Below are 22428 nucleotides of genomic sequence, written 5' to 3' on the forward strand. Positions count from 1 at the left end.
AAAAAGAGAGAGATTAACCGATGCCGGAATCTCCTCGTAGTTGGTCGTAATCACGCTGCCAGTTACAACTAATAAATGCTGCCGTAATAATAATGGCCGTACAAAAAATAAAAGCTGGAGTAAGCAAAACCGAGTGCGGTGGGCGGCCGTGGCGTGGCCGGCGCGGTCGTGTGTCGGCACAACTAACCAGCCGATCCTCCAATCAACGCGAACTCCGCGTTTATGAGCCTCAACATGAGCTCTGCAAAAGCCCAGCTAAACGTAACTCTCAGGAGTACGTTTCAGTGAACGCAACTCTCAAGAGTGCGTCCCAGAACCAAAACGCAACTCTCAGGAGTGCGTTTCACAAACTGAACGCAACTCTCAGGAGTGCGTTTCTGAATCCGAACGCAGATCGCAGGACTGCGTTTCACTAGCACAACGCAGACTTTGGTCTTGCGTTAATCAAGCTAAACATGACCCTCGTGTTCCTTCTTTGGAACACGATGTGATTCGTCGTGTTCAAAATGATAGGGGACGGAGGGAGTACAAAAAGGAAGCTAGAGGATATAACTCAATTGTCTAAAAATTATACAAACTGAAGTGGAGGTATACTTACTCTGTGTGTAGTTTGAACATATGGAGATTTTCTAGACAATGCAACCTGCAGTTAGTTGTAACAAGTAATCAATAAATAGGAACAAGGGAGCCAAACATAATAAACTAATAATTTGGTACACTATTCCAGTAACCTGAATGCTTGCAGGTCCCCACTCAATAAAATTAACAAGCTTTCTTTCACGTATCCTCTGCAGACTTTCATGTACCTGCTTCCAAATTGAGAAATAAACGCATCAATATGGGGTAACTATAACTGCTGTAGATATGAAAACAAAGGTGGAAAATCACATTTATAAGAAAACGAATATCTGTGAAGAAGAAAAAAAATACTAATTGCTAATGTATTAGTTTAAGGCATATGTGTGAAGGGATTAGCTGGACAGCATTCTGATCCTAAAAGTAGAATGATATTTCAAGAAAGTTCCTTAAAATTAGATAGGAAATGGTTCAAAATATTTGAAAAGAGCTATTAGGCCACTGCACAAGAAAAGCCTTATAAGACAGGTCCACTACTTCCTGCTGTCTTAACATTAAAATTTAAAACCACATACATTTCTCCTACTCCTGCAGAAGTTACTTTCTAAAGTTTCTTCTCAAATGAAATTTCTTACGTTTGATGTTGAAATTAGGTGACAAAAGTCTCATCAAAGAAGATTTACAAATCAGCAATAGATTCATAATATTTAAGGAGAAAAACAGCTTGCAAGCAATAGAAAGTTAAAGCACATGAAGATCCCATCGAGTAGCTGGGCTTGATGCATACCTAAAGTTACAAACTGAGATATTCTACAAAATGATCCGAGAAATTACTGGAAAATAATAATCATAATGAGTTTTCTTTTACAAGAAATACCTGTGTAGGATCCACTTCTCCTTGAATAATATTCAATATTGATATGTATTTTGCTTGACTAGCTTCTTTTGTGCGAGCATATGAAGAGACCATAATGTTTTTCGTCTACAGAATGCCGACAAAAAACCAATGACATTAGGGTGAATATAAACATAAAAGATTTCTGAATAACACAATAACCTGCCTGCAGTAGTCTTCTCATTACATCCAACACAGTAGTCTTCCGAATCACATTGGCCTGCAAATACAAGACGTCCCTAAATCAGAGTTTAAACAGTGTACATTCAGCAAAATTAGTGTTATCAGGATTGAGTTGTGTCATAACCCATTGCAGTTAAATGTCAGATTATGTTTCAGCATATGGAACATGCATACATATGAGAGATACTACATACGTATTAACGTATGCACTCTCCGCGAATAACTAAAAAATCATCGAGTGCAAGTCAGACCAACATAATGAACAGCCGACTAAATATATCTAAAAGAATAATCTTTAAATAAATAAATCTCTATAAAGATAAAACCTAACCTGGCGTTCCACAGTTAGTGGTGTATATCCCGTCATCAGAAAGTGGCATCTTGGAGTAGGAATTAGCGAAGCAAGAAGTCCAACCAAATCATTGTTCATATAACCGGGATATCGAAGAGTGGTCGTACTTGCAGACATAACTGTGGAGACCAATGAATTTGTTTGTGCAAATGTAGGATTTGAAAGATGGAGACGTTCTACGGCAATCCTATTCAAAGCCGTATTATCAAGAACAACAACACAATCAGCATTCAGAGTCAGGCGCTTTAGAGTCAAAAGTGAATTGTAAGGCTGGACAACCACATCACTAGTTTCCATTTGATTAGGAAAAACACTATATGTCTGAACTAGCTTTTTGCTGTAACGGTCATTAAGAGTCTCCAGTATATAAGATCCCATTCCTGCATCCAAGAAAAGGTACCAGACGTAATCAATCAATAAAGGGTAAAGTTGAAGAATACTTTTAGGAAAGTTTCATGAATGAATAAAAAAGAACATAAAGTCCGCTACAACTGAACTAAAAATGAGAATGCATGATTGACGCAGAAAATGAAGGGCAACATATGCCCAACAAGGGGGACAAAACTACTTAAGAGAACAAATGTTATATTCATAACATTAGCTGCATGAGTTTTACATCTAAGCTTTTAAATAGCATATTCACCGTTGAAACCACTATTTATTGGCCCCTCCATATCACCAAGTATGATATAGAAATGATATCTCTAGATAGATAGATTGCAGGAATATATTGAGAGAAAACTTCAAAAGACAGTGAGACTCGAACAGTTAAGGGGTTGAATGACACAAGGCATAAAGTCATAAACATATGGAGAAGGGTAAAAGTCAAGGAAAACAAAGAAATAACCTGATCCTGTTCCTCCAGCAATTGAATGACATAAGACAAAACCCTCAAGGCTATCACTTCCATCTGCCTCTCTATCAACCATGTCCATGATATCGTCCACGACTTGCTCTCCCTATTAAAAAGCAAGCAATAAGAATAATTTAACCTACATGAAAAACATAACATTGCTCTCTACAAAGTGACCCGAAAACAGTAAATGTTTAATCAGTAAAGGAGAAACAATGGCATGTTACAACTTAGTTTTAAGACCTTCAAACACAAGACACTAACTTCAAATATATTCTTTACTAACAACAATTAGGTTGAAGGATTTATTTGCATAAAAAGTTTGCATATCAGTCCGAACATCGTGTAGACAGACCTGGTGATATCCACTAGCCCAATTATTTCCTGCACCCCCTCCATGTTCTGAGACGAATATGTTCTCATGGTTGTAGAGGTTCCTGTAGTCACTGTTTTGAATTCCGTTGATAACTCTAGGTTCAAGGTCCATCAAGAGAGCTCGTGGTATGTAGTGCTGATCATCTGCCTGATAGAAGAAAACATCCTTCCTATCTCCTCCCTGCAGTAGAGCTGGTGATGATCAAAATATATGCTATCTAGTTGTTATATGAGTTGCCTATAAAGCACAAAGAAGAGTGTAAAAAGGTACGAAAGTAAATAACAAGACTGAGAAAAGTACGGCATGCATATCAGACATCCTTAAAATACAAATTGTCAAGGCACAAACCCAAGGCTATTGTGCATGCCACAGAGTTCAATTTCTAGGCTGCCAATGCGAAAACTTTTGAAATTTTATGCCCCAGTTAATAAATGAAACAGCTGTTTAAGACTTAACTACTATGGAAAAAAAACTCCTTAACTTGCCATCACTTTTCTTTTAAAAATTGATCTGTGATGTATGAGATCGATCCTCAAATCCCACATCGCATAAGTTAAATCACATTGCAGGTGGAGAAAATTTCAAATAATATAAGCAAAATGAAGTGAAATGTTGCATGAAAGAACTTTCATCATGACCCAGGATAATTGCTAAAAGGTCTATTCTCGTCAACAAACCCTGATCATAACATCACATCACATAAGAAATAATCATGCAACAAGCAAGTCAAAAGACATCCTTCAAGATAAAAATGTGCCATTTTCCATCTCGTGAAATATTCCTAACTACGAAATAGAACTAAGCAACGTTTTGATCAAAATAACATAATGTTGTAAATACATCACATTATCCAAACTTATACTGCAATAGCAAAGAGCAAACACAACTCTTCATGGCCTAATTAAAAGTACAAAATGGGCAATTCTATTTCATAAACTTTACACAAATTCAACGTAACGAAATAAATTTTCACTTGATTCATAGTGAACCAAACAACCCCAATCTTTATGCCCTAATCATCCCTACGCATCAAAAGATTAGCCTTTTTAACTCATCCATATCTCAGATTATATCTTTTTCTCCCTTTTCACATAAAAAGGGATTAAAATGCACAAAATACGCACCACGCCATCAAAAAATCCAACTCCGTGCCCTGATCACTCGAACCGAATCCGACCAATGAATAACCAAAACCAGCAAAAATGTAAATCAAAACACAAGAAGAAAAAAAGAAAAATAAAAATAACAGAGGCGGGTCGATTTCGTGCCTGAGTAGCGAAATCCTCGAGAAGTCCATCTTTGCCGATGCCGTGCTCGAGGCAGAGCTGCTTCCAGAACTCCATGCCGATCTGATTCCCGCATTGCCCCACTTGGATCGTTATGATCTCGCGCGGCATTTTTTTATTTTTTATTTTATTTTTTGTTGAGAGAGTAGGAGTTAGAGAGTTAGGGTTTTGATGGAGAGCTTGCCAGCGTTTTGGGGGATTTTAGTCGGCTTCGCCTCTCTGAAGTGAGCAGGCGGAATGATTTTTGAAAAGGAAGAGAGAAACGGGGGAGTCAACGAGTCATGAGCAGAGATTTTGTGAGCGAGTGGCGATTTATCCGTGGCTTGTTTTCAATTTTATACCTCAAAGTTTACTTTTAACACTTTGCTAGCCCTAAGGTCAATCTCATTACAGTTTGATACATCAAAGCATTTTTTAACACTTTGGTATTTTTTACCCTAAAAAGGTTCGTTCTAATTTCACGTCTGATTTTCTGTTTTAATTTTGTATTAGTGTTCTTTTTTTATAACTCAGCCCGTAATCGAACACAAGATCGTGAGAGTCATATTGGAACCTTCTAACCGTTTGGATTATCCAAGATGGGTTGTAAATGTAGATGTTAAGAATGTAATTTAAATTTAACCAAAAAAAAATCTAAAAGACTCTGAAAAGGGGGTATTAAGCCAGAATGAGATTAGAAATTTAGTGGTATCAAAATGTTTAAGGATAAGAGCCAGTTTGGTATTGTTGGAGTTTATAATAAGTTTTTTTATATAAGTAGTTTATAGAAGTAGCTTAAATAAGTTGTTGAATAGTCATTTGGTAATCATATATAAAAGCTATTTCAAAACACAATTACATATCTTTGGTAAAATTGTCCTTAAAAATCATTGTCAATATATAAAGACCATATATGATATATAAACTAAAAAAAGTAGCTTTTAAAAACAGATGTTGCTTCAAAAAGCACTTCTTAAACAAGAAGTAATTTTAGATAACCATGTACAATAAATTTCATCAAACACCATTGTTAATTGTTTCTTAAGAAATCAGAAGCATCCATAAAAAAGAAATACCAAGCTCGCCTTAAGTATCATGCTAATTTATCCCTTGGCATGTCCTCTAGCAAAATAGATAATCACATCATGCTCCTATTGTTAGCATTTTCTTAAGGAAAAGGCAATTGTGAATAGTCCCACATTGGAAGTTGAAGAGAAGTTCAAGTGGTTTATAATGGTTCACTTCCTAATGGGCTTTGAGTAATGTTTTGGGCCTACTAGTGTTTGAGCTCTTTCTCCACACACGCGCGCGCGCACGCCACGCCTCGCCTCGCCACGCCTCGCCTCGCCTCGCCACGACACGACGCGCGCGCCACGCCACGCCGCACCGCACTCGGGTTTTGCTTCTCCAGCTTTTATTTTTTTGTAACGGCAGCATTTATTATGTAACGGCAGCATTTATTATGTAACGGCAGCGTGATTTACGCCCAACGGACGAGGAGATTCAGCATCGGTTACTGGTTCATGAGGCTATATAAGGAGGCAGAGTTCATTCGGGAAAACACACAGAAATTCACAAAGAATTTCATAGCTCCCTCTTCCTCCTTCTGCTACTCTTAGTACTCAAAGATTTTCGGCTACATATTTTGAGGATTATTTTTGGGCAATCATCTTCATCTGAGCAGAAGCTCTGCTACTCGCGCCCGAGTAGAGAGGCCGGCCGTTTCCGGGGGGCTTTTACCGCTAGGGGGGAGGATCAACTACGCCAGGGCGACAGGCGGGTCCTCTATCTTCTAGGGCAGTGTATCACGACTGCACCCCGTTCAGGCCTGATTTTTCATAACTCATTTATTTTCAGTTAAACTAATATTGTTTATTGATAGCATACTCATTATAACACATGTTGTCCATATCCATATAAAGTATTAACGCACCAAATTTCAAGTTGTTATGCAAATTTTAACCTGCACAAAAAGAAAGCTGCAAACTGGAATGTATTTCTCGGTGATAAGTATTTATACAACAACATATGCCAATTTCTCCTTCTCAAGATTACACTAGAGTCCCAATTGTGACCTTTCTCCGATTACAGAATATCTTCTGTTTTCTTAGCCTCCTCCCAAAGCTCAGGCAATGTTACGACAATCTTGCGAATGCTCATAAGCGCATAATTTACTCATTTACTCTGTGATTCACCAAAACCTGCAAATTACAAAAAATCAGACAAAATCAAGTCAGTAATTTCTTCTTCTTCTTCTTCTGGAATTTTTGCTACGAAACCAATTTACAGGAAACTTATAATTATACTCAACATCGATAGCCCTTATCAATTCTATTTCAGCGCGCCCCTAAGTATTTGCTAAACTTGTTAAAACCATCTTATGTCTGAAATACTAGTATAGAACAAAATAAACTGCAAAAAGTACTCCAGAATTTAGTGATACTCCATCTTATATGTCCTCCACCCACAAAATAAAAATGTTGGAAATTGAAGCTGCAGAACTCTAATTGAAAACCCAAGTTAAAAATAAGGATTTACTTTCCAGTCTTATCTTGTCTACATCTCTACTAATTTTAAAACTTCACGTACGGTATTTCAGTGTACCCCTGTATTTTAAACAAAACCTCACTCAAGTGAACCTATAATAATAAGTAGTATATAAGTATGGATTAATTTTTCTCCTATTTAACGATATGAAGGTTCCTAAGTCCTAAAATGCATTTCAAAATTGATGGCACGTAGGCAGAGCAATTAGATTTGTCCACTCGTTCTACCATACATAGGTATGTTACCTTTCCACCTTGTCTCCTGCTCAAACACGCATCCAAGTGTCCAAAATCTTTTATAAGTTATCACGTTGTCACATTGAAGAATATAAGCTTTTCTTTTATGCAATCAAGAAGGAAACCGCCCTTATTTTTCTATGCTAGCCGGTTAAATTTTAGGCGCCATGTTGTCCCCATCAGAATTGTTCGCAAACTTGGGTGGAGTTCAGCTGTAGTTCTCACCTTAAAAGTTGTCTTCGTATTGCCTACAGGTATTCTCTAAAAGCTTAAAAAATTTTGGAAGCTGATTTCATGGATATATTCTCTCTCATGGAGGGGGTGTTAGATTCTCACATTCTCTGCTCATTATCACATCAACAGACAAGAGCTAACGTATCTTTCTTTTGACGTGTGTTTGCGTCTAAATTGCATTTTTTTCCCCTCAAGAATATATTAAAGTTATTTGCGAATTATAGGCAGGATGGCCGACCAGAAAAGTCTAAAGTTCTAACGAGAGAAATCATCGATAAAACTAACATAATATAAGTAGCCAGATGAAGAAAGCAGAGGAGCTGGCACCCAGATATCAGAATGGACCAAATCAAATATGAAAGTGGAAACAGATGTACCGGTTGAAAACGGTAGAGTAGTGAATTTAGCCAATTTACAACCAGTACATTACTCAATATAAGAACGAGAGGATACGGGACCAAGTACTCCGGACTGGATAAGACTTTCCAGCCTTATATGAGACACATGACCAAGTCATCTATGCCACAAATCTGCGGAAACTAATGTAGAGGATTTTAGACTTACAGAAGCAACAAGAGAACATAGACGTATGGACTCAGTAAGGTGAAGATATTCCAAAAACTTCGTAAATGAATTTTGGAATATTTGCATATATATATATACCTCCTATATCTTACATATTTGCAATTTTACCTTCTAAATCTTGATATTTACAAAATCAACCCTCAACGTATTCGTATTGGGTTTTTCCACCACTCCAGCTCAACAATATTGGTTTCTAAATAGAGCATGTCAAAAACATTTAATAATCTCCAATAGATTTGAGATATTTTCTGTTTAAAGACTAAAACTGTTGAGTGGGAGGGGTAAAAAAACTCAATGCGAGAGAACAAATACCAAGCTATTAAGGATAATTTTATAGATATGGAACATTTGAGTGGCATATATGCAAAAACCGCATGATTTTTTTTTTTGCACAAATAGACGCGAACAAATAGCCTCCGAACATTCGATAATTATACTATTTTCAGAGCTTCATCTCTTTGTCCTCTTTAAATAACTCCAATCCCTTTCTCGCTTCAAACTGCAATCTAGGGTTCCAAATTTAGGAAATCGAAATCCAACTGAAAATGGAGCAGACCTTCATCATGATCAAGCCCGATGGCGTCCAGAGAGGCCTCGTAATTAATAAAAAAAAAAGCTTTGTCTTTATTTTTATTTCCTTACTGATTTTTTATTCTTTTGGTTATTTGGTGACATAAACTGCTTTTTTTTGGGTATTTGGTGACATTAACTGCTTATAAATCTTTGATGATTTCAGGTTGGAGAGATCATTAGCCGATTTGAGAAGAAGGGCTTCTATTTGAAAGGTATTTTCTTTTGGATTCGGTATTCCTTTTATTATTTGTAGGGATTTATGAATTTTTTTAGGAATATTAATTTTTGCGTGAAAAGTTGAGGAAAAAGTATGGGTATTTTAGCTCATTCAGGTCTATAATTGTAACTTTAAAAGAAGAAAGGACTGAAATTAGTTAATTTTGATTCAAGAATTATTGGACTCGTTTAAAGTACCAATTTTGGGTTTGCTAGCGCTGATTATGGTTACTTTTTTCTTTGTTCAAATTTAAAATAAATTATGAATCTTGGATAACTAGTGATTTGATTTTCATCTAAGGAAAAAAAAAGTGGATTTTATGAAAGCTTGAACTTCCTATTCTGTGCTGTTTCGGGCGTAGGTCCACGCTTGTGATTCTAAAAAGATACTATGAAATTTGGATAATGCTCTAATGGAGCAAATTAACACAGACAATATTCGTTGTCGTGCATTTTTTTTAAAACAAACTTTTATATTTCATTACAAAATCAACCCAGTTTACATTTAATTACAAAAATCAGCCAACTTTCAAAAAGTAGGTCAATTTTTTTATTAAAAAAGCAGATTTCTCAAATACCTACCTGGGATTGGCTTGGTATTTAAGAGATTTGTCTTTAAAAATACAACCAACTTTTTGAAAATTGGTTGATTTTTGTGATTAAATTTGAAATGAGTCGATCTTTGCAATTAAATATTAAAGCTGGTTTTTAGAAAATTTGTCCTTTCTTTTTACACACATATTAATTGGTAGAGTAAATGTGTGAATCTTTAGGTATTGAGTATTTCTATTTCAGTCTTAATTCTAATAAACTTTCACCATGCTTTTATTCTAAGAAAGGAGTATAGAACTTACTTAGGGTTGGATATTTTGATTTAAGTACATGTTTTGTGAATGTAAAGAGACATCCTAAATCTTGTGGTATTGGTACTTTTAGTATACCTATCCCTCTTATTTTTAGAAGAAACTATAAATTTGTAGGGATACGTATTTATCTTTGATTGTGTCTTTTGATCTAGCAGTGAAGGTTATCACTGTGAACAAATCCTTTGCTGAGAAGCTATAGCTAACTCATGGGGAAATACTATATTTAACTAATACATTGAATCTACACTCGTCTAACAAAAGCAAAAAGTCATAGAATGTCGTCTAATACTCTTCTTATGAGAAGAGAGTATAGAACTTAGGGCTGGATACTTTGATTCAAGTACATGTTTTGTGAATGTAAGGAGAAATTTTGATTCTTGTGTTATTGGCAGTTTTAATATAAGCATATCCCTCTTATTTTCATAAGAAACTATGAAACTATAGTTATGTATACATTTATCTATTGATATGGGGTCTTTTGATTTCAGCAATGAAGCTTATCACTGTGAACAAATCCTTTGCTGAGAAGCACTACGAGGATCTTTCCTCAAGGCCCTTCTTTCCTGCGCTTGTTAACTACATTATCTCTGGCCCGGTAGTTGCCATGGTTTGGGAGGGAAAGAATGTTGTTTCCACTGGTCGCAAGATTATCGGTGCCACCAATCCAGCAGACTCTGCTCCTGGCACTATTCGTGGCGATTACGCCATTGTAATGGGGAGGTAACTTTGATTTCTACTTATTGTTTCAAAGTAGTGAATTATTATTCTTAGTCCTTCTATACATATGAAAAATGTTCCACTTTTGCTCTATGATAGAATAGCAAGTCTGTGTTGTTAAATTTTGATGTTTGTCAAGGATAGGCGGGCTCAAACTACAGTATTAGTGTGTATATGTCTATAAATTAATCAGGAGTTTTTGATGGAACACTCTTGATTATGAGTTATGACAAATATAATTGTGTGAACTGGACGAATGATTCCCATTTGGGTAGCACCTGCCGCATAAAAAGTGGAAAAAGTATCTGAGTGGTTGATGGTATTTCTAAGGTTACCTGTTTACAGTTCTTGTCTGCATTATATATATGGAGCATTTGAGGCGTTCCATATGTATTGGCATTTAGAGTCTTGAGGTCATGCAGTAGAGAAAAATAGTCTAATTTGGCTTTGAGCTGCTATATGAAATTTAGGTTATCAGTGAGTGAGGTACTTATTTTAAGTCATAGAGGGTCATCAGATTGCTTTGAAGCCAAAGCCCTAAATAAAGGTTGATTTTCTTAATTTTTCGCTGATTGTTTTTAAGTTGTCACAGCCTGAAATGTTGTGATGGCAATTACACCGCTTTATCTAAACCATTTTAGTGGTCTAAGTTATGTTTGTTTTCTGAACTCGTAAATTTATTATCTGATGATATCAGACAGTAAATGTGAAAAAGTGTTCTTAATTGCTTCTCGGTAACTTATCTTTCTAACTTCTGTCATGCAGAAACATCATCCATGGAAGTGATTCAGTTGAGAATGCAAGGAAGGAAATCGCACTGTGGTTCCCTGAGGGTATCTCAGAGTTTAAGAGCAGCCTTCACCCCTGGATCTATGAGTAAATCTGCCATCTTTGCATCTGCTGCTGCTGCTGCATTATCCAGAGACTTACATGGATCTAGCCTTTTAATTAAGTGCCATAACTGAATTTTTTTGGCTTTTGAGTATCAGAAAAACACAGTGAACCTGTGGAACTTGTCGCGTGGTAATTATGCGTCTTCAATAATCACCTCTTTCAATATGTTTGGCCGCGGATTGTTTTGTTAACTGTGGCTTGGAACTTGGAAGTTCTGATGTGTTTACGTTTTCTTATGTAATGCATCTATCTTGTTTGTATTGCATTATATTTTCACAGTTCAGTCGGTTTCGAACCCAAATTGGGAACTGGGATCTGGCTGCTATGACATTTTTCTTTTGGACGCAAAGTATTCTTTCAGTTTAAATTCATCATAACAAACTGCACAAGGAGTTGCCAGAGATACATATCAATAATGTTGCACCAAGTAATCTGAGTTCATTAGTTTAAGATTTGTTGTCAACTTTCACCGTAATGGAACATATGGTAAGAATCTTTGTGAGAGAGAAAAATTAACTTGATATCAGATTTTGCGACTTTGGTATTTCGCTACATTGGTGGTAGACTCAAATCAGGGAAGAGGCGAATTCAGACGGCACTCTGAAGAGTGTTACCCGGCACTGTGATCTCTCTGAGCAACTATCAGAAAATTCATCTTTTATACTATTTACGGGATTCAGCTCCCATTCTGCTTCCCTTTTCAGACTATTCTTTTTGTTTGGCTAAAAATAACTTGAGAATATTACAGTCTCATGATGTCATACTACACGAGTCTAATGCTGTCAAGGTCTGCTTTAGCGGTAAGAGATCAGATTGAGGCCTTTATATCAAGTTTTAAATTCAAGACCAAGGATAATAAAAAACCTTAATATGAACACATTCCGAAACAACCGTGGGGAGAAAAAACACAATATTGAAACACGAGGAATATCTGAAAAATCAAACAAGCCAAAACGAACTATTTTCAACTACCAAGCGAGGAGTCCATAGGAGGGCATGTCTTCCACCCTTTGAATGTCTTCTAATAACAGCTCTCTTTCAAGTTGACGGCGAGCAGCTTTCATTACCGACTGAGCACAAAGAGATATTGAAACAAAAGAGGGTTAATTAGGGAACACATAGTAGAGTGGTTATTATAACCTTTTATTTTCATAAGTGAGGAAATGCATACATTGAACTCCATGTATGATGCACGCATCTCAAGCCAAAGATGATCCATCAACTTGAAAGTTATGCAGTACAGAACATCAAAGGCTCGCTCATTTTCTGTACCATAGTCAGAATGCAGAGTGACATAAGAATACGAACAATAAACTCGTGTCAAAAAGGAAGTATCATCCTTTGTTGACATTCGACCATAATCGATCCTAGGTTTTCTCCTATATTGTCAAGCCCTTAAAAAAGAGTCCAAAATGACATTTTACATCATGAGAATTGTTAAAATAGCAAGCCCTTAAAAAAGAGTTCAAAATGAGATTTTATATCATGAGAATTGTTAAATAGAAAATTCTGCAGCAAATAAAGCTTGCACTTTTTCAAAAAATAACAAAAGGTGTACTAGGGTGAAAATGCTTGAAATTCTAAAACGTTTCACGGACACAAAACTTGCTTTCTAAATGTTAAATTGCTATCATGATAATATGAACAGAGCATGTGAATTAATATGAATACACAAATGAGAAGGGAAATTAAACTTCATCAAATATATACAGTGGTAAAATGTACTCATCAAATCCCAGTCTTTCCCTTTTTTGATATGTGGCTTTGTAGGTGAAACTGGATACAGGTATTCGTAAGTGATTTCAACCAATTTAAATATTACAGAATTAAATGTGTTAAATTTATGCATAGTTTGAAGAGTAAAAGAAAAGAGGATGGGGTTTGAACCATATGCTGTAGTGAAGATCAAACTCATGACTTTCAGATGGTGGACCCTAAACAAAATGGTATGCTCAAATTTGTCCGACATATAATCTTATCACGGAAACTCTTACTCTGTGGTTCTTAAATAGGAAAAATTCTGAGCAAAATAATTCCAATACAAGTATTCAGATACCTGAAAGTAGCTTTAGGAAAACCGCTCCCATCATTGTCCTTGGTTTGACTGCAATTGAACAAAGTAACTGCCATTAATGTTCATTAAAGCACTATTAGTTGAAAGATACTAGAAGTATTACAGCATAGATTAACTATCTAACTACATAGCCAGGTTGTCATATTTATTTAGAGACTGCATTTTTTTTCATCATCTTATAAGCTATATAGCCATGAAATGTACAAACCAGTTTGAAGATCAAGCATCTGTATTAGCATAAATGTTATATTCACACCAGCTACAGCGAATGGATATTCCCAATCAGATCGGTTGCCCTCTAGCTTTCGGAGAAGATCCTGAAAGGTTTTCTGCATGAAAAAGAGTTACCTCAGCTATTTAGATGGAAGGCAGCTTAGATGAATATAGGTCTTCAAGATAGTAGATTATCATATTGCAGAATTTAAAAAGTCTTCAGTCACTATAATTTTTCTAAGACCAGCATTCAAACTGAATAATTTATTTAGATGTCACATATGTGCAAGTATAGCCTTACCAAGGTTAATGATGATAGATTATTACTAGATATATTTATGATGATATATAATGACTTTCGTTGTTGTTGTTGTCATCGTCATAACACAATAACCCTAAAACAGGAAGTACTACTCATGATACTCATGGATAGTATAGGCACAAGCCAATGCTTTCTTTACTAACATTTTGAGATTAGCTCTCAGCTAAAAACAAGCAGTGACACATGTTCAAGTAAGGAAATAATCTCCCAATGGGGAACTTGTGAACACTACAATTACTGCTTCGTTCTGGTTACATTCTGTATTTATCAGTGTATCACACAGAGTAAAAATTAAGAAAAAGCACTTACAGGATAAGTCTTTGCAAAGAACAGCAGATTCTCCAATGATATGAAACCACCACCCCTGCAATAAAGATCAAGAACCATTTGTCAATTGTAAATCTGAAAACAAGTGAACTGAGAATCAAGGCATAAATCCAAGCTTACATTGTTGATGCAACAAATATCATATACCTGAAATCTGTAGACGGATCTTTTCCTTGCCATCCCATTTCCTTCCATTGTTCAGATATCAAACCTCTGAGTTCAACTTCAGGAAAAGCTGCACGCCAGAGAGCTCTTAAGGCTTCCTACAAGTTTCAAAATTGGAAGTGATGGCAATGTTAAAAGACTTGTCAAAAATTAGAGCATTTTATTTGCATTTACAAGATGAAAAGACAACTATCAAATTGAAAGGTCAAAATAATCCAGACCAATAACAAATTGGCTAAAAATATATTACTTTGCTTCTTCTCCTAAGGAGGTACTGTGGACTTTAATATATGTGCATGCATGTTAGAAAAATACATCCTCCCTTGGACAAACCAAATAGGAAACAGATCTAGTGTTCATGCATGTCAGAAAGTGCATGTTCTAACATCTCAACCAAATCAGAAATAAATTAAAGAAAAGATATGGGTCATCGCACCTTATTGTTCATCTTCATAGATAGAAATGAATCAAGATTTGTATGTATTTCTTTGCTTAATATACCATGCAAATGCTTATATAAATCAAGAGTAATGTAATGATTTAACACAGAGGGGAGAGTCCCAACTGTGGAGATGGAATCCATGGCAATGGAAGTATTTTGGAAGAATGACTCTAAATCTTTTGCCCTTTATGCTCAGAGGCATAGAGTTTGAACCCATCTTACCCCTTATTTAGGGTTCTTTGAAAGGTAATAAAAGGTTCTTCCTCTCCCCCTTTCCTTTTTAAAATATACGAAGTTCTAATTTCCAGCAAAAATTACTCGCAGAAATCTGGTCCTGGGAAGCAGAGTTAAGCACAATGGATGAGGTTTAGAATATAAATTCTAAAAACTCTCTGGTTTGTGAAAAAAATTTCCCCTCTTCTTAAGAACTATGTAATGGGATATGGAAGGCACGATTATGTGAGGGCAAAGCAACTTCGACTTTTTCTATTGTAAATTGAGGTTATATACAAGGCATTGGTTACTTTCTTTTTTACTTTTCTCTTCGTTACTGGCAACTTGTAATACTATAAGTTAACCTGATGTGTGGTGTTGTTTGCATCTGAAAATCATACCATATTATAGGAAGGAGTTATGCCACAAAACCGACTCTTAAGAAGCAACCAATAAGAAGATGCCACGTGTCTAGCCAAGAGGTCAGTAACAAAGCCAGATGACTAAGCATCATCTCAACCAGTCGAGGTCCTTGACTCCTTGTTTACACTAACAGAGTCTGGACACTATAAAGGTCACAATCCGAAGACTACCTCTTCCAGAACAGCACATGTCAGAAGCAATGCAAAAACAGTTCATCATCAGAATGACAGAATCACATAATGAAAATAACCCAAGGTACTAATTATTACTGACCCCCACATTACCCTTCCAATTCTCTAACCAAGCAAACAGTGAACTTACTTAAAATTACTTAACAGAAGCAGGCAATAATACCTACTGAAGATAACAAAAAATTTATATACTGCAATTATTTTAGAAGATGGGATACAGTAGCATATTGTCCTTCAAAAGAACTAAACACTGGTCAAAAATAAATCCATTTGTCTCCCAATCTATGTTGTTACCTAATATGCAAATTAGCACCTCTATTATTCAAATACTTCCAGCAGAAAGAATGAAGGGAATGGGAATAGGCTTTAAGAGAACGCAAAGAAGGTATTTAAGGTAGAAGCTTTACAATGATAGTTAGAAGCATAGGCATAATGCCTCAAATGTCAGTGAAGATGCTAGTCACAGAGAAAGTACGATACCTATTTGAGGCTCAATAACAGGTATACTGAAAGATGGCTCCAGAAAAATGCGATGTACAGAGAGATTTGCAGTTTCAAGGGGTGAATGGACTAGATTGTAGATGCACAATTCTGCTGTTCCTGTTGGTCAGAAACCTTTTTCTGGAAATAAATGGCTTTGGATACTCAATTAAATAACGAAACTTGGGAATTTATTAATGTACAGGTTCTCCCTGCTAAAAAAACTGTTCATACATTTGAGTTGCTCTTTTTTCTTATATATTCTTGTGAAGAATACAGTTTTGACTAGTACATTTGCTGGTGTCCCTTGTATCCTGCATGTCAAAAACCATGGAGGAAAATTGATGCCAAATCACCCGCTTAGCCCATGATCATAAGTTTCCGGAATGAAGCAAATCAGTCAAAGATTCAACCCTTTTTAAGATCAAGTTTACCTTTCAGATAGATATTAGTCCCTATTAGTTCATATTTTGTGCTCGAGTTGTACTAAGTCTTACTCAGTAGCCATTTGTTTTCAGAACGGACCAGTCATTCTTTATGTTGTAAGTGGTTTTTTGGTGGTTAGAGTTAAAAATGCTCTTCTACATGTGTCCAGGTAGCCATTGTTATGTTGTGCATATTTTGATGAAAATTTTGATTGCCTTACAAGAGATTGAAGTCTTCTTCTCTGATTGAAGTTGTTGGATGCAAAATTGCGGGTGAAACCTAAGCTTGATGAAGTGAAATCTTCTTTCCTGCTGCCTTAAATATCTGTGTTTCAGTTCTTCCTCCAACCTATTTCTTTATACCATATTTAGTCATTTAACCTCAATATCTAGAAATGCTATCAACTCTTCAACCCTAGGTAAATCCTAACAATAGGTACCAATCTAAACTTTATCAACACCTTAATCATCATCTAAGCAACCGTACACTAATTCCATGCCATGTTAACAATGACATGTAGCTTGGTGGGAAGTATGTGAAACCGGGACAAATGAATCCTCATTATATCCAATTTAGTCTCATATGAAGCTTTATCTTAACCACCTTTTGTTTGCATCAAGCTTCTGTAGAAAAAGTGATAATACATTTATGTATTTCCTTTAAAAGCATGCATTAGTGTACTTAAAAATGCTACTTGTATACATGCATTGCTTGTAATTTTGATGTTTTCTCTCTTTAAACATGATGCATCAGTATTTAACCAAAATCTATGCCAATTTAACAAATTTATTAATTTTACAGGGGTGTCCTTTTCCAAGAATACATACATTTAAAATGAATTGAACATGAAAGTAAGTAGCAAATAAAATGCTATTGTTAATAGCAAATAACATGCAATTATTAGCACAAAACTCTGATGAAAAACACAACCTGAACAAATCGCTAGTAAAAATTTCATAATGGCATGGCGTATAAGTAGGATAAGTTTGGACATGATAATCAGGAAACCGACAAGGAAAATGAAATGCTGAATGGCATTAGTACCTGGTGCTCAATCTTGTTACTGTCATAAGTAACATCTATGCGTTCTTGTAGCCTCTGTAGACATTCCTCCTGAGCACAAAAATGAAATCACTCACGTCAGTCAGTATTGACAATTAGCCTTCCCAATGTATACAATGATTAATAAAAAAACTTAAGATGAAAATGAAATTGTCCATTAGATGGTCAGCAATAGGATGCAAAAATTTGCTATGAGTCATGCTGTATAGCTCTTTCATATGCTATACCGCAGGATAAATTTTTTCCCCCTCATGTTCTTTCTCCCTTCTTTCTCTTTAACTTGTTCATACATTCACAAGTCTAAAAAATGATGAGAGGTTATGTATCTGTACAAAAACTCACCATGTCAAAAGGATTTCACCTATGAAAATGGAAACAAACATGAAAATAACTTTTCTAGGAAATTAGGGCTTTTAATAAAGCAACAAAAAGACCATTGCAAAGCCTCTGACATTATACTAATCAGTATATATATTTCTTTTGGCATTCACACTATAATATTAATTATATAAAAAGGAATGTAATTCCCCTTAATGAAACTTATGAGTCATCCTTGTGACATGTCATAGGGCTACTTTGATGGAATAGATCTTAAGGCCTTATCTGCTCAGGGTTGTCCTTGCCAGAAAATTGGCACCAGCTCCTGGAGGGCTAGTGTCAACTTCATAGAGCTTTCTCGACATCAAAGTTTAAAATCATCTCCACAAAGGACACCCTTTTGATGAAGGCCTGGATGATGACTAGCACTCTTGTATCCAATATCTAATTATTCATAAGGGAGAAAATAGATGAGTCCCAAACACAGAAGATTAAAGCCAACTGGAAATCCAAAGCTTCCTTCAACATGGCTTATTATCGTCATTGAGTAACAGGTTTAGGGTTGTGTTGGTGAAGTGTTCTTCACAGAGGCTATAATTGTACTTGGTGAGGATCTCCATGGTGAAGAGGCACTGGAGTTTGAGGATGTTGTACACGTGCTAAGTATGAGAGAATAACTAGGTTAGGGTTTATGAGGGGATTAGGGTGGAGGAAAGATTAAAGGTGGTGTTTTGGATCCAAGCAAGGGGAAACAGTCATTTTTTTAAAATTCACCGTAACAGAAAGGGATGAACATTTCCCTTTTAATCTCAAATAGTAACTGAGATGGATAAAATCATAGTTTAATAAATGATTTGGAGGGTGAATTGGCAGATATGGCGATCACATTGGAGCTCTGTTTTCAAGATTCATCAGAACTGAATCTGAAAGCCTTTAGGTGTGTAGTACTAGAAACTGTAGTTGTACCTCTCTTTTTGACAGAATCCAGAAACACCAATCCAAGGAATCATATTATACAAATAAATTTTTATACATGAAATCTCAATATTAACCCACTGAAGCAACTGCAAGTTCCATTTGCTGACTGATGAGTGTTCAATGCCAATCACATTAGTTTAGGCAAGATGGCCTAATCATAATCAGATGGAATACTTTAGCCCTCTCACTCCATACATAGATCCATGTAATCTTCTCAGCTAACAAATCTTCTCCTGGATGAAAGCCTACAAGCATTCAAACTCCAATCCTATAATTTTTCAAATGTGTGGTTTTTCGTTATTCATCACAACAATTTCATTCCTTGCTTCTCCTTCACTCCACAGCCCACACAAACAAGTTCAATAGATGCCCACACAAATGATTGCCTGAATATGTAGCAAATTCACTAAGTACAACTGAAATTTAATTATTACCTCACAAGATTGCATTCTATAGCAAGCTACATTGAACACAAGTGAATTCATGTTTACCTTGCCTTAACAATATTAACTGTAAACAAACAACATTGCAGGAAAGAAAGCTTCAAGGAATCACACCTAGTTGGAGCTAGTTCTAGTCATCCTTGCAAAACTACAATCTGAATAACACAACACATAGGATGACAATACTAAGTTTTTTTAAATTAAACATTAAACATAAAATTAATTCAAGTTATTAGTTACACTTTAATGCTTCTACAGGCTCAACAAGTTCCTCTAATAAAACCTTAATATCGTCATGAAGCGAGAAATTTCATGTCAATGTAAACCATGCAAGGAATGTCAAACCAACAGTTTATTCAAGTCCTTACATCTACAAGCAAACTTCCCTGAGGTCTTCTTGAGTATGCCATACAAACTTTAAATTACTAAGAAAAGATTGACCCTGGTTATATATTGATTCACTGTCGGAGAAGATATGGACCTGGATAAAAACGTGAAATTCATTGCCAAAGGAATTATAAGCACCTCAGTGTTCCTGAGGGCTCTCAAGTATCTTTTTAAAAGCATTCTTACAAAATTTAAACTGAAGGGTTTTCTTTGCTAGCCAAAGAAGACTAATTAATTTATTTATCACCACATCATTTCTCCACTGTGACAACTAAAGTAACCTGGTTTGCAAGAGATAAAAGTATTAGTCTAGGATTTATCTGTAAAAGAATAGTCATATAATGTGATGCTTGTTCACTGACAAGTGTGAAGTATCCACACTGTGCTTTCAACAATTCTGCTACTACAAGTTTGGACGTACTTGCACAATGAAAGAAAGGCCAGATAGCAAAGACATTTACAAGAAAACTGTCATAAATACGTAAACAGTTTAGAAGTTAACATTTAATTAGTAAAAAAATGAAGTGCAAGATAACCTGCAGAAGAAAGTCTAACTAAATTCTACTGCAAGTTCATAAACATTCTGTTAGTACCATTAAAACGAAAAAGAAAAAAGAAAATCATCTTGAATACACTAGCTAAAAGTAAACAAGATGCAGCGCATTATCTAATTTCAGTGTTTCTCAGTGCAACTGCACACAGAAGATTACCTGAGAAGGGGTTAGATCAAATGATAGGCGTGCATCACTTTCTCTTCTCTGAGCACAAACACAAGAGAGGCCCTTCCCGATCCATGCTGTTGACCCTTCGGCTATGGCAATACAACGCAAAAGATATCAGTTTCAGCATTCTATATCTTCGTGATATGATCAAATCATTAAATATTCTCAATCAGTTACAGAAAAATACTTAAATCATTCAGATTATGTACATATGTACAAATATATGCAATATGCTTCAAAATATTTTTCTCAACAATTACAATCACTCAGTCAGCTCCCTATTCTTGCCATTACATCTTTAAATTATCTTCGATCAATTTTCATGAGAAAATGTGAAGCGCAGCTGCACTGACATAGGGCCTACAGTATTGAGTGATGCTTATTGTATGTTCTTTGTTAGTAATACTGACAAAAATAATCTAATTCTACAAAGTTTTAAAATAAATCAGTTTCTGCACGTGCATTTTCGCTCTTTAATTCCCCATATTTCATTCCAAAAAACTTCCAAATACTGCAGTACGATACTTTTCCTTTATTAACGATCCAGACTGACTATCAAAAAGTTAATCCTAGTATCCTACTGCAAGCCCATAGGAGATACTGATCCCTGCTTTTACATAATACTCTGTATCGTTCCTCTCATTTCAATTGTAATATATTGTCATTATATTCAATTGACTGCCTTTTATCTCTCCGGCAACCTCAAGCAACATCCACATTCATCATGACTTTTTCCCGAACAACGACCAGGTTCCTCCTCTCCACTCTAAATTTCTGATAAGTGTTGACAGTTGAAGACCCCACCCAAAAAAAAAACTTATAAATTAGTGTTAAACTCTTTAATAGTACATATCTTCAAAGACTGGAATCCCTTCTCTTTTACTTTTTCCTTTTAACCTCAAGTTCCGAGAATAAGTATTTATTACGTGCCTCAACTGATCCTCTCAATGCAAAATCATACGATTTTACAATCCTCCATACAAAAATTGCCATCTTCACCAATTTGATTCATTCTAACTAAGTCCCAATATTGATGTCAGCCACAAGTTTCTACAGATCCTCTCAACTAAGAATTTTCAGTATACAGTACATTAACATTTTCACACAAAAAAAGACCTATAAAGACAAAAACCTAGAAAATTACCCCGATTCAGCTCAAGATTCCTTCAAATTACACCCAAAGTCCTTCTAAAACGGCGAAATTACAACAGTTTTGAAAAATCCAATTAAAAATCTCTCACCAAACGCTAACTGACACAAACCGGCAACCAAACCGAAATTTTGAACTAAACTACTCAAAATATAGAGGTTAATTACCAGAAGAGGAATGGCATCCGCTGCTTCGATCGATTCCATGCGAGTGCCTTCTCACCGCCACGAGCTCGTCCATTCTCCTCCCCCTCTCCTTGCCTCTAGATCGCCGCTGCCGCCGCCACGGGTCGAGGCTCGCCGGAGTCGTCCATGCCGACAGAGATCAAGAATCGACCGTGAGACTTCTAGTGTTTCCTTCTTGGATTTCCAAATCTAGGTTTTGACGAGATCTTGAGACGGGGGTCGCTGCCTTTTCTTCCGAGTTCGCCTTTTTAAGGACACGGCGCGTTTTTTTCTGCTGCTCCTCTTTTCTTCCGTCTTCTCTCGAGATTCAGGAGGGCGGATCTTTATTCGTTTTTATTTTATATATGGTAAAGGTTTTATAATTATTTCGGTGGGGGTTACAAAATCTCGAATTAATAAAAATAATTAATAAGTTAATATTTTGTAGGAAGTTTGGACTCTATCACAAAAGACCCTGGCATTTGATGTTATTGGGATATAGCTTTATTCTACTTTTGGTGATGGACCATCAGCTGCAAAGAGTGGGAGCACGTTATGGT

The 22428-nt window shown here is 35.9% G+C and overlaps 3 protein-coding genes across 4 annotated transcripts; 1 reads left to right on the forward strand and 2 right to left on the reverse strand.

Annotated features, from left to right (window-relative positions):
• On the reverse strand, positions 554 to 4822 carry LOC109839076 (tubulin gamma-2 chain-like). The gene is made up of 8 exons (XM_020407511.1): positions 4504 to 4822; positions 3215 to 3415; positions 2854 to 2965; positions 1986 to 2386; positions 1638 to 1691; positions 1454 to 1558; positions 732 to 806; positions 554 to 643 (listed from the first exon to the last, which is right to left on the reverse strand). The coding sequence occupies exons 1-8, from the start codon at positions 4630 to 4632 to the stop codon at positions 569 to 571; spliced, it is 1152 nt and encodes a 383-aa protein (XP_020263100.1). The 5' UTR covers positions 4633 to 4822; the 3' UTR covers positions 554 to 568.
• On the forward strand, positions 8532 to 11651 carry LOC109839079 (nucleoside diphosphate kinase 1-like). The gene is made up of 4 exons (XM_020407514.1): positions 8532 to 8698; positions 8839 to 8887; positions 10246 to 10477; positions 11240 to 11651. The coding sequence occupies exons 1-4, from the start codon at positions 8648 to 8650 to the stop codon at positions 11352 to 11354; spliced, it is 447 nt and encodes a 148-aa protein (XP_020263103.1). The 5' UTR covers positions 8532 to 8647; the 3' UTR covers positions 11355 to 11651.
• LOC109839083 (ELMO domain-containing protein A-like) lies at positions 12217 to 22222 on the reverse strand. Of its 2 annotated transcripts, none has more exons than XM_020407518.1 (9): positions 21872 to 22222; positions 20543 to 20643; positions 17689 to 17757; positions 14452 to 14567; positions 14287 to 14341; positions 13699 to 13771; positions 13425 to 13472; positions 12540 to 12634; positions 12217 to 12438 (listed from the first exon to the last, which is right to left on the reverse strand). In XM_020407518.1, exons 1-9 carry the CDS (start codon positions 21942 to 21944, stop codon positions 12337 to 12339), a joined length of 732 nt encoding a protein of 243 aa, XP_020263107.1. In that variant the 5' UTR covers positions 21945 to 22222; the 3' UTR covers positions 12217 to 12336. The 2 variants fall into 2 exon arrangements, with proteins under 2 accessions (XP_020263107.1, XP_020263106.1); XM_020407517.1 differs by having other exon boundaries at positions 13651 to 13771; positions 21872 to 22220.

The sequence above is a fragment of the Asparagus officinalis genome, chromosome 4, assembly GCF_001876935.1.
Source record: "Asparagus officinalis chromosome 4, Aspof.V1, whole genome shotgun sequence".
In the NCBI taxonomy this organism is placed as follows: domain Eukaryota; kingdom Viridiplantae; phylum Streptophyta; class Magnoliopsida; order Asparagales; family Asparagaceae; genus Asparagus; species Asparagus officinalis.